This window comes from Danio rerio, chromosome 8 (assembly GCF_049306965.1).
Source record: "Danio rerio strain Tuebingen ecotype United States chromosome 8, GRCz12tu, whole genome shotgun sequence".
Classification (NCBI taxonomy): domain Eukaryota; kingdom Metazoa; phylum Chordata; class Actinopteri; order Cypriniformes; family Danionidae; genus Danio; species Danio rerio.
Window position 1 is genome coordinate 34,540,187 of NC_133183.1, and position 12,155 is coordinate 34,552,341.

The 12,155-nt window shown below is 36.0% G+C and overlaps 2 protein-coding genes across 4 annotated transcripts in view; one reads left to right on the forward strand and one right to left on the reverse strand.

Moving 5' to 3' along the window:
* mthfd2l (methylenetetrahydrofolate dehydrogenase (NADP+ dependent) 2 like) overlaps window positions 1–12,155 on the forward strand; it is an 85,160-nt gene that overhangs the window by 60,063 nt on the left and 12,942 nt on the right. The window lies entirely within an intron of this gene.
* Window positions 3,815–12,155, reverse strand: part of LOC559859 (uncharacterized) — a 56,415-nt gene continuing 48,074 nt past the window's right edge. The window contains exons 39-61 of the mRNA XM_683247.7: window positions 11,910–12,062; window positions 11,650–11,814; window positions 11,384–11,536; window positions 11,103–11,267; window positions 10,842–10,994; window positions 10,577–10,741; window positions 10,329–10,481; window positions 10,055–10,219; window positions 9,821–9,973; window positions 8,116–8,280; window positions 7,893–8,045; window positions 7,584–7,748; window positions 7,318–7,470; window positions 6,993–7,157; window positions 6,761–6,913; window positions 6,475–6,642; window positions 6,252–6,404; window positions 5,943–6,107; window positions 5,694–5,846; window positions 5,372–5,536; window positions 5,131–5,283; window positions 4,556–4,720; window positions 3,815–4,485 (exon numbers count right to left, since the gene is read on the reverse strand). Coding sequence (XP_688339.3) covers window positions 4,241–4,485; window positions 4,556–4,720; window positions 5,131–5,283; window positions 5,372–5,536; window positions 5,694–5,846; window positions 5,943–6,107; window positions 6,252–6,404; window positions 6,475–6,642; window positions 6,761–6,913; window positions 6,993–7,157; window positions 7,318–7,470; window positions 7,584–7,748; window positions 7,893–8,045; window positions 8,116–8,280; window positions 9,821–9,973; window positions 10,055–10,219; window positions 10,329–10,481; window positions 10,577–10,741; window positions 10,842–10,994; window positions 11,103–11,267; window positions 11,384–11,536; window positions 11,650–11,814; window positions 11,910–12,062 — 3,746 coding nt within the window. The 3' untranslated portion in view covers window positions 3,815–4,240. The remainder of the gene's footprint in view (window positions 4,486–4,555; window positions 4,721–5,130; window positions 5,284–5,371; window positions 5,537–5,693; window positions 5,847–5,942; window positions 6,108–6,251; window positions 6,405–6,474; window positions 6,643–6,760; window positions 6,914–6,992; window positions 7,158–7,317; window positions 7,471–7,583; window positions 7,749–7,892; window positions 8,046–8,115; window positions 8,281–9,820; window positions 9,974–10,054; window positions 10,220–10,328; window positions 10,482–10,576; window positions 10,742–10,841; window positions 10,995–11,102; window positions 11,268–11,383; window positions 11,537–11,649; window positions 11,815–11,909; window positions 12,063–12,155) is intronic.

Consider the following 12,155-nt stretch of genomic DNA (forward strand, 5'->3'; position numbering starts at 1 on the left):
GAGCCTTAGCTGGGTCAGTTGGTGTTTCTGTGTGGAGTTTGCATGTTCTCCCCGCGTTCGCATGGGTTTTCTCCATGTGCTCCGGTTTCCCCCACAGTCCAAAGACATGCGGTACAGGTGAATTGGGCAGGCTAAATTGTCCGTAGTGTATGAGTGTGAATAAGTGTGTATGGATGCTTCCTAGAGATGGGTTACAGCTGGAAGGGCATCCGCTGCGTAAAACATGTGCTGGATAAGTTGGTGGCTCATTCCGCTGTTGCGCTCCAAGATTAATAAAGAAACTAAGCCGAAAAAGAAAATGAATGAATGAATAAAAAAAGAACAAATAGGAAAATTATTTGTCAGATGAATGTGGACAGAATATCATTACTCTTCTCCTATTTCTCTCACCTGTAGTGATGTTTGTACTGGATATTTTCATGCCTTTCTTGACACAAATTGGAAATTTCTGTCCACTGATTGTCGCCCTCAAACAGTTGATCACAGCTTTATTTAAAGCATTAACCTTTATGTCGATGGTGTATCTGAATGATTTTAAAGGAGCTGAAAAAAGTAAAAAAACGAAAATAATTGTCCGTTTAGAACCCATGTCATGTTACAATCCAGCCAACTGTTATCTTCATTTTGAAATTAAATCAGAAGAGTTTTTTGTACCTGGTGCTGGACAACAATCTGATCCATCAGTTGGAAGAGAAGTGATGCATCCACATGTATTTTGACTCAGGCCACAAACCCCATATTTAGAGCATTGTTCAGAGGACCAGATGTACTGATTCTCACAGCTGCACTCAGTTTTGCTTAAATTTGAAAGACACACTGAAAAAAAAAAGAAATAAATAAATGAAAAAATGACAAAAAGACGTCAGTTGAATGTGGACATGATGTCATCACTCTTCTCATCCCTTTCTCACCTGTAGTGATGTTGGCATTGGAGATTTTCATGCCTTTATTGACACACATTGGGAATTTTTGTTCTTGAATCAATGCCCTCAAACGGTCGATCACATCAGCTCTTGAAGCATTGATTTTTATGTCAATGGTGTATCTGAATGATTTTAGAAGAGCTGAAAAAAATTGGGCAAAGATGAAAATATTCAACCACTAACAAATAGCATTAGACTTTACAGTCACACCAGCTGTCACCCTAAATTTAAAATTAAGAGAGACTACTTTACCAGGTGAAGGACGACAGAATGACCCATTAGTAGGAAGAAAAGCAATGCATCCACATGTATAATTCTGACCAGAGCCACAAACACCATGTTTAGAGCATTGTTCAGAGGACCAGATGTACTGATTCTTACAACTGCACTCAGTTTTGCTTGAATTTGAGAGACAAACTGCAAAAAAAACAAAAACAAATGAAGAAATATTTTCTTTCAGATGATTGTGAACAAAATGTCATTACTCTTTTCATACTTTTCTCACCTGTAGTGATGTTTGCACTAGAGATTTTCATGCCTTTCTTGAAACATATAGGGAATTTTTGTCTATGAATTATTTCTCTCAAGTGGTCGATTACAGCTTCTCCTGAAACGTTGATTTTTATGTCAATGGTGTATCTGAACAATCTGAGTGGAGTAGCTGAAAAAATGGTCAATGACAAAAGGAATTGAGTGGTTAAAACAACAGTAGACGTATGAATCACACCAGTTGTTTCATCAAATGTGATGCAAAGAGTGAAATCTTTACCTGGTGGTGGCCGACAGAATGACCCATCATATGGAAGAGATGAGATGCATCCACATGTATTATTTTGACTCAGGCCACAAACGCCATGTTTAGAGCATTGTTCAGAGGACCAGATGTACTGATTCTCACATCTACACTCAGTTTTGCTTGAATTTGAAAGACACACTGCAAAAAATTCAAATAAACAAAAAATGGAGGTACAATTTGTCAGAAGAATATTGGCACAAGTGCATTACTCAACTCTTATTTTTCTTTTTACCTGTAGTAATGTTTGCACTGGAGATTTTCATGCCTTTCTTGATGCAAATTGGGAATTTTTGTCCATGAACCAATGATGCCAAATGGTCAAGGACAAACTCTCTTGAAGCATTGATTTTTATGTCAATGGTGTAACTAAATGGCTTCAGTTGAGCTGAAAACAAATGGGCAAAATTGTAGATATTTAGCCAGTTAAAAAAACATTACACTTTACCATCACATCAGTTAAATGTAAAATTAAGAGAGACTTCTTTACCAGGTGCTGGACGACAGAATGTCCCATCAGTTGGAAGAGAAGTGATGCATCCACATGTATTATTGTGACTCGAGTCACAAACGCCATGTTTAAAGCATTGTTCAGAGGACCAGATGTACTGATTCTCACACTTGCACTCAGTTTTGCATGAATTTGAAAGACACACTAAAATAAATAAATAAATAAATGTACAAATTACATTTTTTTTACTGCTTACATTTACAAAACTCTGTCTCATTTTGTTCAAAATTATACACAATTCCAAGAACTGCACACTAAAACTGCAAAATGCCTCACACATTTGTTTTAAATTGAAAAGACAATTGCCATTGTCTTACAATATATTTTTGGATAGATCATATACACACCTAATGGCATGGATTGTCTGATGGATTTCTGCTCCAGGATGGAGTAACACATATCCTTTCTTATGTCTTAATGATTATACAGTTGAATGTTTAAGAGCCCAGATTATATATTGACCTTAGTGTCATTCCACTTCAGAGATGATTTTTAAATGATATGTGTGTAATTGCCTTCTCTGCAGGCCAAATGATATGTTCCATCTTCAGGCCTATCGATGAAGTCACAAAGACCTCTCATGTGAAACTGGACGTTTGATGCTACTTGAATAGCTGTGAATTTTACTATGTGAAAGAATTAATACTTTTTAAATGATTCTGTTATAAGAGAAGCTTTCTTGGTATTAGTCTGCTATGTTTATTTTACTATCCTGGTAAAAATCCTGCTAGAGGGCAGGACAGCCTTGAAGCAGATAAGTATTCATTGTCCATGTGTGCATGTTCTACATTTTTGGACACATGAAGATGAGCTGAACATCACTTCTGATCATCCTGACCACGGAAATATCCTCCTGTTATGTTTGACCTTTGTATGCTTGACGCTTAAGTAATCATTGGAGATACTGTTTGGAATTGTACGCACACACACAAGTCTATCTGGGTTTTAACCAATCAGGTTAGTATGACGCAGTTAGTGATGCATATTACAGTATAATTGTTGTTGTATTGAGATGGTAAACAGAGTGGCCTACGAACTCTGTGTGAGTGTTGAAGCTGGTTTCTGCTGATAATCCTCTGCAAACTATCTTCAGTAAACTTTATATAATTGAATCTGTGTCGGGTGTTCTTCCTCTGACAGACTGGTTATTATTGGGTTAAAACTGTCAGTTCCCCAGCACGCTGTTATTCAAAACTTAAAGCATTTCTTCCTCTTTCTTTAGCTTCTATTTGTGCATTTTCATTGGGCAATGTTTAGAGTAAAGGGCAGAGAGAACGTTTGTGATAAACGCAATAACAAGATTGAATCCAAGCTATTTATTTATGAGATTTCAAGAGTTCAAAATTACTTGATAATAATAGCAGGTTTGGCATGCTGTCCCAGGACAGAACCCTGAGGTAACTGAGCCCAGGGCTCCCACCTGGTCAATGTGCATGTAAGGGAGTACGAGATCGGGTAGTTGTCGTCAAGAGCTTCCCCTGGTAAAGGAGGAAAAAAGGGAAATGGGGTGGATGGTGGATTCTTCAAAAATGAAGATATTGTAAGGGAGTAGCGCTTGACAAGCTATTTATAGTGAGTTTTTTTTTTATAATCTGATTAGCTTACTAATGATTGCGAATGGGAGATCAGCCGCGATCAATCATACTACCTGTTCCACTCGAAATTAGTTTGAGATAGTTTGCTAGTTTGTGTAAATTGACAATTTTCTGTATTTTGTGGTTCATGTTTTTTATTCTTTTGAATTGTATTATGGGACCGTGATCTTTCCTTCAAAAGCTTTTGATGTCATTTTAATAGTTTAAAGTGATATATTGTCCATGATAGTGTTGTATATTATGATACAAAAACCTGGTAATAAGCTGCCAGTACATTTTCTGTTATTTTACAAACTTAGTTCTCTATAGGTCATTTCTCACAAGTGAGGAGTGTGTGTTACCGGGTGAATAAGTGTATATTTTTGATTGGTTGTGCTTGGGGAAAAAAGCAATCACTTACTCTTGAAATTTTGTGTATTTAGGTAGAGAATTGTGTGTTTACGCAAATAGAAAGCAGTCCAGGACTGAGAAACATGTAGAAATAATTCACTCTGCTCATTATTCTCTCACCTGTAGTGATGTTTGCACTGGAGATTTTCATCCCTTTCTCGGCACAAATTGGAAATTTCTGTCCATTGATCATCGCCTTTAAACGGTCAATAACAGCTTTTCTTGAAGCATTAACTTTTATGTCAATGGTGTATCTGAATGACTTTAAGTAAGCTGAAACAAAATTTACAAAAATTAAAATGAAGAACTGTTAGAAAGACTTAAAAAACAGAGATTTGTGTACCAGGTTGTGGTCGGCAGAATGACCCATCAGTTGGGAGAGAAGTGATGCATCCACATGTGTTATTTTGACTCAAGCCACAAACCACATATTTAGAGGATTGTTCAGAGGACCAGATGTACTGATTCTCACAGCTGCACTCGGTTCTGCTTGCACTTGACAGACAAACTGCAAATAATAATAATAATAACAATAAATGAACAAATAAACACTCAGTTTTGCTCAAATTTGACAAAATGTTAAATCACTAAGTTGACAGACATTTGACAGGTCTACTACGCCAGTAATGTGACTGAATGCACGTGCTCCAATCCGCTCATTTAACCAATAAAATCTCAATGCAGTGTATATAAAATTATTGTTTTGGTTGATTTTTATCTTTTTTCTTGCATTTTGATATTGAATTCTTTCATCAACAATAATGTGCCATTCATTCATCAGATCAGACAGTGCACATTCACAGTTTTCAGTCATGTTATAGTGCAGAGGACCTGTCAAGTTTCTGTTTGCCTCTAGCTATAGAATACATGCATTTACAGTATGTCATCTTGATTTTTGTTTGGTGCTTGTTCTCTTACCTGTAGTGATGTTTGCACTGGAGATTTTCATGTGTTCCCTGACACACACTGGGATTTTTTGTCCATGAACCAATGCTCTCAAATGGTCAATCACAACATCTCTTGAAGCGTTCATTTTTATGTCAATGGTGTATCTGAATGACTTCCTTTGAGCTGAATAAAAAAAAGTTCAAAACTGCATGATACCTTACAGTTCCACAAGTTTTCACCCTGAGTTTAAAACTAAGACAGAATTCTTTACCTCTTGGTGGCCGACAGAATGACCTATCAGTTGGAAGAGAAGTGATGCATCCACATGTGTTATTTTGACTGTAGTCACAAACGCCATGTTTAGAGCATTGTTCAGAGGACCAGATATACTGATTCTCACAACTGCACTCAGTTTTGCTTGCACTTGACAAACAAACTGCAAATGATAATAATAATAAAAATAATTGATGAAATAAACACTCAGTTTTGCTCAAATTTGACAAAATATTAAATGAATTGACGCAGACATTTGACAGGTCTACTACGCCAGTAATGTGGACAGAATGTCATTACTCTTCTCCTATTTCTCTTACCTGTAGTGATGTTTGTACTGGATATTTTCATGCCTTTCTTGATGCACATTGGGAGTTTCTGTCCACTGATCATCGCCCTCAAACGGTCGATTACAGCCTTTTCTGAAGCATTAACTTTTATATCAATGGTGTATCTGAATGATTTCAAGGGAGCTGAAAACAATTGTAAAATAGTGAAAATAATTATCTGTTCACAATCAAGCCAACTGCCAACTTCATTTTGAAATAAATGGGAAGAGTTTACTGTACCTGGTGCTGGATGACATGTTGTTCCATCAGTTGGGAGAGAAGTGATGCATCCACATGTATTATTTTGAATTGGACCACAAACGCCATGTTTAGAGCATTGTTCAGAGGACCAGATGTACTGATTCTCACATCTGCACTCAGTTTTGCTTGAATTTGAGAGACAAACTGAAAAAAAAGGTCAGGTGAATATGGGCGAAATGCATAATGTCATTGCTCACATTTAAGAGACACGCTGCAAATGTAACAAATTGTTAAAGAAATTGAGAACACATGTAGAAATAATTAATAATGCTCGTCCCTTTCTCTCACCTGTAGTGATGTTTGCACTGGAGATTTTCATGTCTTTCTTGACACAAATTGGAGATTTCTGTCCATTGATCATCGCCTTCAATTGGTCGATTACAGCTTTTCTTAAAGTGTTGGCTTTTATTTCAATGGTGTATCTGAATGACTTTAAGTAAGCTGAAACAAAATTTACAAAAATTAAAATGATGAACTATAAGAAAGACTAGAAAAACAGAGACTTGTGTACCAGGTTGTGGTCGGCAGAATGACCCATCAGTTGAGAAGAGAGAAGTGATGCATCCACATCTGGTATTTTGACTTGAGCCACAAACCGCATATTTAAAGCATTGATCAGAGGACCAGATGTACTGATTCTCACAGCTGCACTCAGTTTTGCTCATATTTGAGAGACAAACTGCAAAACAAACAAAAAATAGTATTTAAATTATATATATATATATATATATATATATATATATATATATATATATATATATATCAAAATATCATTACTCTTATCATGTTTCTCTCACCTGTAGTGATGTTTGTACTGGATATTTTTATGCCTTTCTTGACACACATTGGAAATTTCGGTCCACTGATCATTGCCCTTAAACGGTCGATCACAGCTTTATTTGAAGCATTAACTTTTATGTAAATGGTGTATCTGAATGACTTCATGTAAGCTGAAAAAATGTAACAAAATGAAAATAATTATCCGTTCAGAAACCATGTCAAAATGAAAAAAAAAAAAGTTTATTGTACCTGGTGGTGGCCGACAGAATGACCTATCAGTTGGAAGAGAAGTGATGCATCCACATGTGTTATTTTGACTGTAGTCACAAACACCATGTTTAGAGCATTGTTCAGAGGACCAGATATACTGATTCTCACAGCTGCACTCAGTTTTGCTTGGACTTGACAAACAAACTGCAAATAATAATAATAATAATAATAATAATTGAACAAATAAACACTCAGTTTTGCTCAAATTTGACAAAATATTAAATGAATTGACGCAGACATTTGACAGGTCTACTACGCCAGTAATGTGGACAGAATATTATTACTCTTCTCCTATTTCTCTCACCTGTAGTGATGTTTGTACTGGATATTTTCATGCCTTTCTTGATGCACATTGGGAGTTTCTGTCCACTGATCATCGCCCTCAAACGGTCGATCACAGCCTTTTCTGAAGCATTAACTTTTATATCAATGGTGTATCTGAATGATTTCAAAGGAGCTGAAAACAATTGTAAAAAAGTGAAAATAATTATCTGTTCAGAAACCATGTCATGTCACAATCAAGCCAACTGCCAACTTCATTTTGAAATAAATGGGAAGAGTTTACTGTACCTGGTGCTGGATGACATGTTGTTCCATCAGTTGGGAGTGAAGTGATGCATCCACATGTATTATTTTGATTTGGACCACAAACGCCATGTTTAGAGCATTGTTCAGAAGACCAGATGTACTGATTCTCACATCTACACTCAGTTTTGCTTGAATTTGAGAGACAAACTGAAAAAAAAGGTCAGGTGAATGTGGGCGAAATGCATAATTTCATTGCTCACATTTAAGAGACACGCTGCAAATGTAACAAATTGTTAAAGAAATTGAGAACACATGTAGAAATAATTAATAATGCTCATCCCTTTCTCTCACCTGTAGTGATGTTTGCACTGGAGATTTTCATGTCTTTTTTGACACAAATTGGAAATTTCTGTCCATTGATCATCGCCTTCAATTGGTCGATTACAGCTTTTCTTAAAGTGTTGGCTTTTATTTCAATGGTGTATCTGAATGACTTTAAGTAAGCTGAAACAAAATTTACAAAAATTAAAATGATGAACTATAAGAAAGACTAGAAAAACAGAGACTTGTGTACCAGGTTGTGGTCGGCAGAATGAACCATCAGTTGGGAGAGAAGTGATGCATCCACATCTGGTATTTTGACTTGAGCCACAAAATGCATATTTAGAGCATTGATCAGAGGACCAAATGTACTGATTCTCACAGCTGCACTCAGTTTTGCTCATATTTGAGAGACAAACTGCAAAACAAACAAAAAATAGTATTTAAATTATATATATATATATATATATATATTAGGGATGTAATGGTATTGTAAATACCGTCATACCGCAATATTAATTTTTTCCGATATTACCGAAGTCGCATGACTCGGTAAAACTATAGGTCTTCTGAGAAAATTTGCTCAGGCGAATGAAGCGAACGGGAGGTAGCGAAAACTACAATTGCCATCAGCCCATGCTTGACCATCATCCCTTGCGGTCTGTTGTCGCTACAGATCCAGTAATGCGGAAATGGAGTGTGTTGCTAGAAGCGGGGATGAAAAGAGCTGGAAAACTCTAAGGCCCTGTTTACACTAATGCGTTTTAGTTTGAAAACGCATAAGTTTTGCTACGGTTACGCCAACCGTCCACACTACGCCGGAGTTCTCGAGCGCCGAAAACGGAGCATTTCGAAAACGCTGGAGAGGCCGTTTTCATTCTGAAACGCAGCTGCTCCGTCTCAGTGCGGATGATGGAAAACGGAGACATCTGAAAACGGAAGCGGGGCTGCAGACATTCGCCTCTCTGATTGGGGCTTTTCCTGAATATTAAGTAGCCTAACACGCACAGTTCAGTCCTGCATTATCTCCGTGTAAGTTCAGACTTCCCAAGTTTGATCAAGGCTGCAGTCTCTTCTTCTCAGTTTGATATGGAAAGCAGATTATACCGAGGACACGGGTAAATCTTCAAAGGGAACAGTGTACTTTATAACTTCATTCACATCACCCTGGCTTCGTTGTTTCACTTTCTCAACAATAAAATGTAAACATGATTTAAGGAACTGCCTATTTTCATTTTAATATTAGCAACTTAGACAGCAGACATGTTGAGGCGTCGTGCTGCATAAGTTGAGCGTCATTTTCACTGTGTGGATATTTATAACAAAACGGAACCGATAACAACTGCCTACTTTCAATTTCAGTGAAAATACGAAACACAGCCTCTCTTTTGCCAAAACACATTACCTGAGAACAAGTAATAGATTCCAATGCCCAAAGTCAGGAAATATGTCGTTAGATAAAGACAACAAGATAAATGAAATATCCCGTTTAATAAATATAGTGAGATTAGATCCAGCGGGAGATGCTTGATGAGAAGTCCGACTAGCAGAGCTCTCATCTGGGTAGATGGGCTGAGTGTGATTAAATGTTGAATGTGATGAGTTTTCAACAATACTAAATTGAAACTTAATTTTTTTACATGGTTTAATAATTTTTTGTTATTAAAATTGAAGTTCCTGTTTCAAAGCTTACAGATAGATGGCTAATTTGTATGTCATTGACACTTTTGGCACTTTTTTGGAGTATTTTCATAAGTTTTGTTTTTTCCTGTAAATGATTCAATAAATACCGTACCGTGACATTCATACCGAGGTATTACCGTACCGTGAAATTCTGATACCGTTACATCCCTAATATATATATATATATATATATATATATATATATATATATATATATATATATATATATATATATATATATCAGAATATCATTACTCTTCTCATGTTTCTCTCACCTGTAGTGATGTTTGTACTGGATATTTTCATGCCTTTCTTGACACACATTGGAAATTTCGGTCCACTGATCATTGCCCTCAAACGGTCGATCACAGCTTTATTTGAAGCATTAACTTTTATGTCAATGGTGTATCTAAATGACTTCATGTAAGCTGAAAAAATGTAACAAAATGAAAATAATTATCCGTTCAGAAACCATGTCAAAATGAAAAAAAAAAAAAAGTTTATTGTACCTGATGGTGGCCGACAAAATGACCCATCAGTTGGAAGAGAAGTGATGCATCCACATGTATTATTTTGATCCGTGCCACAAACCCCATGTTTAGAGCATTGTTCAGAGGACCAGATGTACTGATTCTCACAGCTGCACTTGGTTTTGTTCAAAGATGATAGACACACTGCAAATTCATCAAATTGTTAAATTAAAAAGCCAAATGTTAAAATATTTTGTTAAATTAATATGAACGACATTACTGATCGACATTACTCTTCTCATAATTCTTTCACCTGTAGTGATGTTTACACTGGAGATTTTCATGCCTTCCCTGGCACATGTTGGGAATTTTTGTCTGTGAATCAATGTCCTCAAACGGTCGATCACAACCTCTTTTGACACATTGATTTTTATGTCAATGGTATATCTGAATAACTTCAGTTGAGCTAATACAAAAACATTTAACCGGTTAAAAACTGCATTAAACAAACAATTAAACAAGTTGTCACACTGAATTTAAAACTAAGACAGAATTCTGTACCTCTTAGTGGCCGACAGAATGAGCCATCAGTTGGAAGAGAAGTGATGCATCCACATGTATGATTTTGATTCAACCCACAATAGCCATGTTTAGAGCATTGTTCAGAGGACCAGATGTACTGATTTTCACAGCTGCACTCAGTTTTACTTGAATTTGAGAAACAAACTAAAAAAAAAAAAAAATTTAAATTAATGAACCAATAAAAAAGGTCAGGTGAATGTTGACAAAATGCGATATGGCATTACTCTTCTCATTATTCTCTCACCTGTAGTGATGTTTGCACTGGAGATATTCACTCCTTTCTTGATGCACATTGGGAAATTTTTTTCTTGGATCAATGCCCTCAATTGGTCTATCACAACATCTCTTGAAGCGTTGATTTTTATGTCAATGGTGTAACTGAATGATTTTTGTTGAGCTGAGAAAAATTGGCCAAAGGTTAAAATATTCAACCAGTTAAAAATAGCTTTAGTTTCTTTTCACACCAGATGTCACCTTGAATGTAAAATTAAGGAAACTTCTTTACCTGGTCTTGGCTGACAGAATGACACATTAGTTGGAAGAGAAGTGATGCATCCACATGTGTTATTTTGAATTGAGCCACAAACGCCATGTTTAGAGCATTGTTCAGAGGACCAGATGTACTGATTCTCACAGCTACACTCGGTCTGGCTTGAATTTGAGAAACAAACTGCAAAACAAAGCAACCTAAAAATAATTATTAAAATAAATAAAGAACAAAAGGGGGAAATAATTTGTCAGATGAATGTGAGCAGAATATCATTACTCTTCTCATACTTCTCTTACCTGTAGTGATGTTTGTACTGGATATTTTCATGCCTTTCTTGATACACATTGGGAATTTCTGTCCAATGATCATCGCCCTCAAACGGTCGATCACAGCCTTTTCTGAAGCATTAACTTTTATATCAATGGTGTATCTGAATGATTTCAAAGGAGCTGAAAAAAATTAAACAAAAATGAAAATAATTATCTGTGCAGAAACCATGTCATGTCACAATCAAGCCAACTGCCAACTTCATTTTGAAATAAATGGGAAGAGTTTACTGTACCTGGTGCTGGATGACATGTTGTTCCATCAGCTGGAAGAGAAGTGATGCATCCACATGTATTATTTTGATTTGGACCACCAATGCCATGTTTAGAGCATTGTTCAGAGGACCAGATGTACTGATTCTCACAGCTGCACTCAGTTTTGTTCAAAGATGATAGACACACTGCAAATTCAACAAAATGTAAAATTAAAAAGTTAAATAAAATTACTCAGATGAATATAAATAGAACGACATCACTCTTCTCATTATTCTCTCACCTGTAGTGATGTTTGCACTTAAGAGTTTCATGCCATTATTGACACACATTGGGAATTGTTGTCCATTACTCAATGCCCTTATACGGTCCATCACAACATCTTTTGAAGCATTGACTTTTATGTCAATAGTGTATCTGAATGACTTCAGTTGAGCTGAGAAAATTATGAAAATATGAAAATAATTAACCAGTAAAAAAGAATTAAACTTTATGATCACAGATCACACACTTATCTCATTAAAATAAA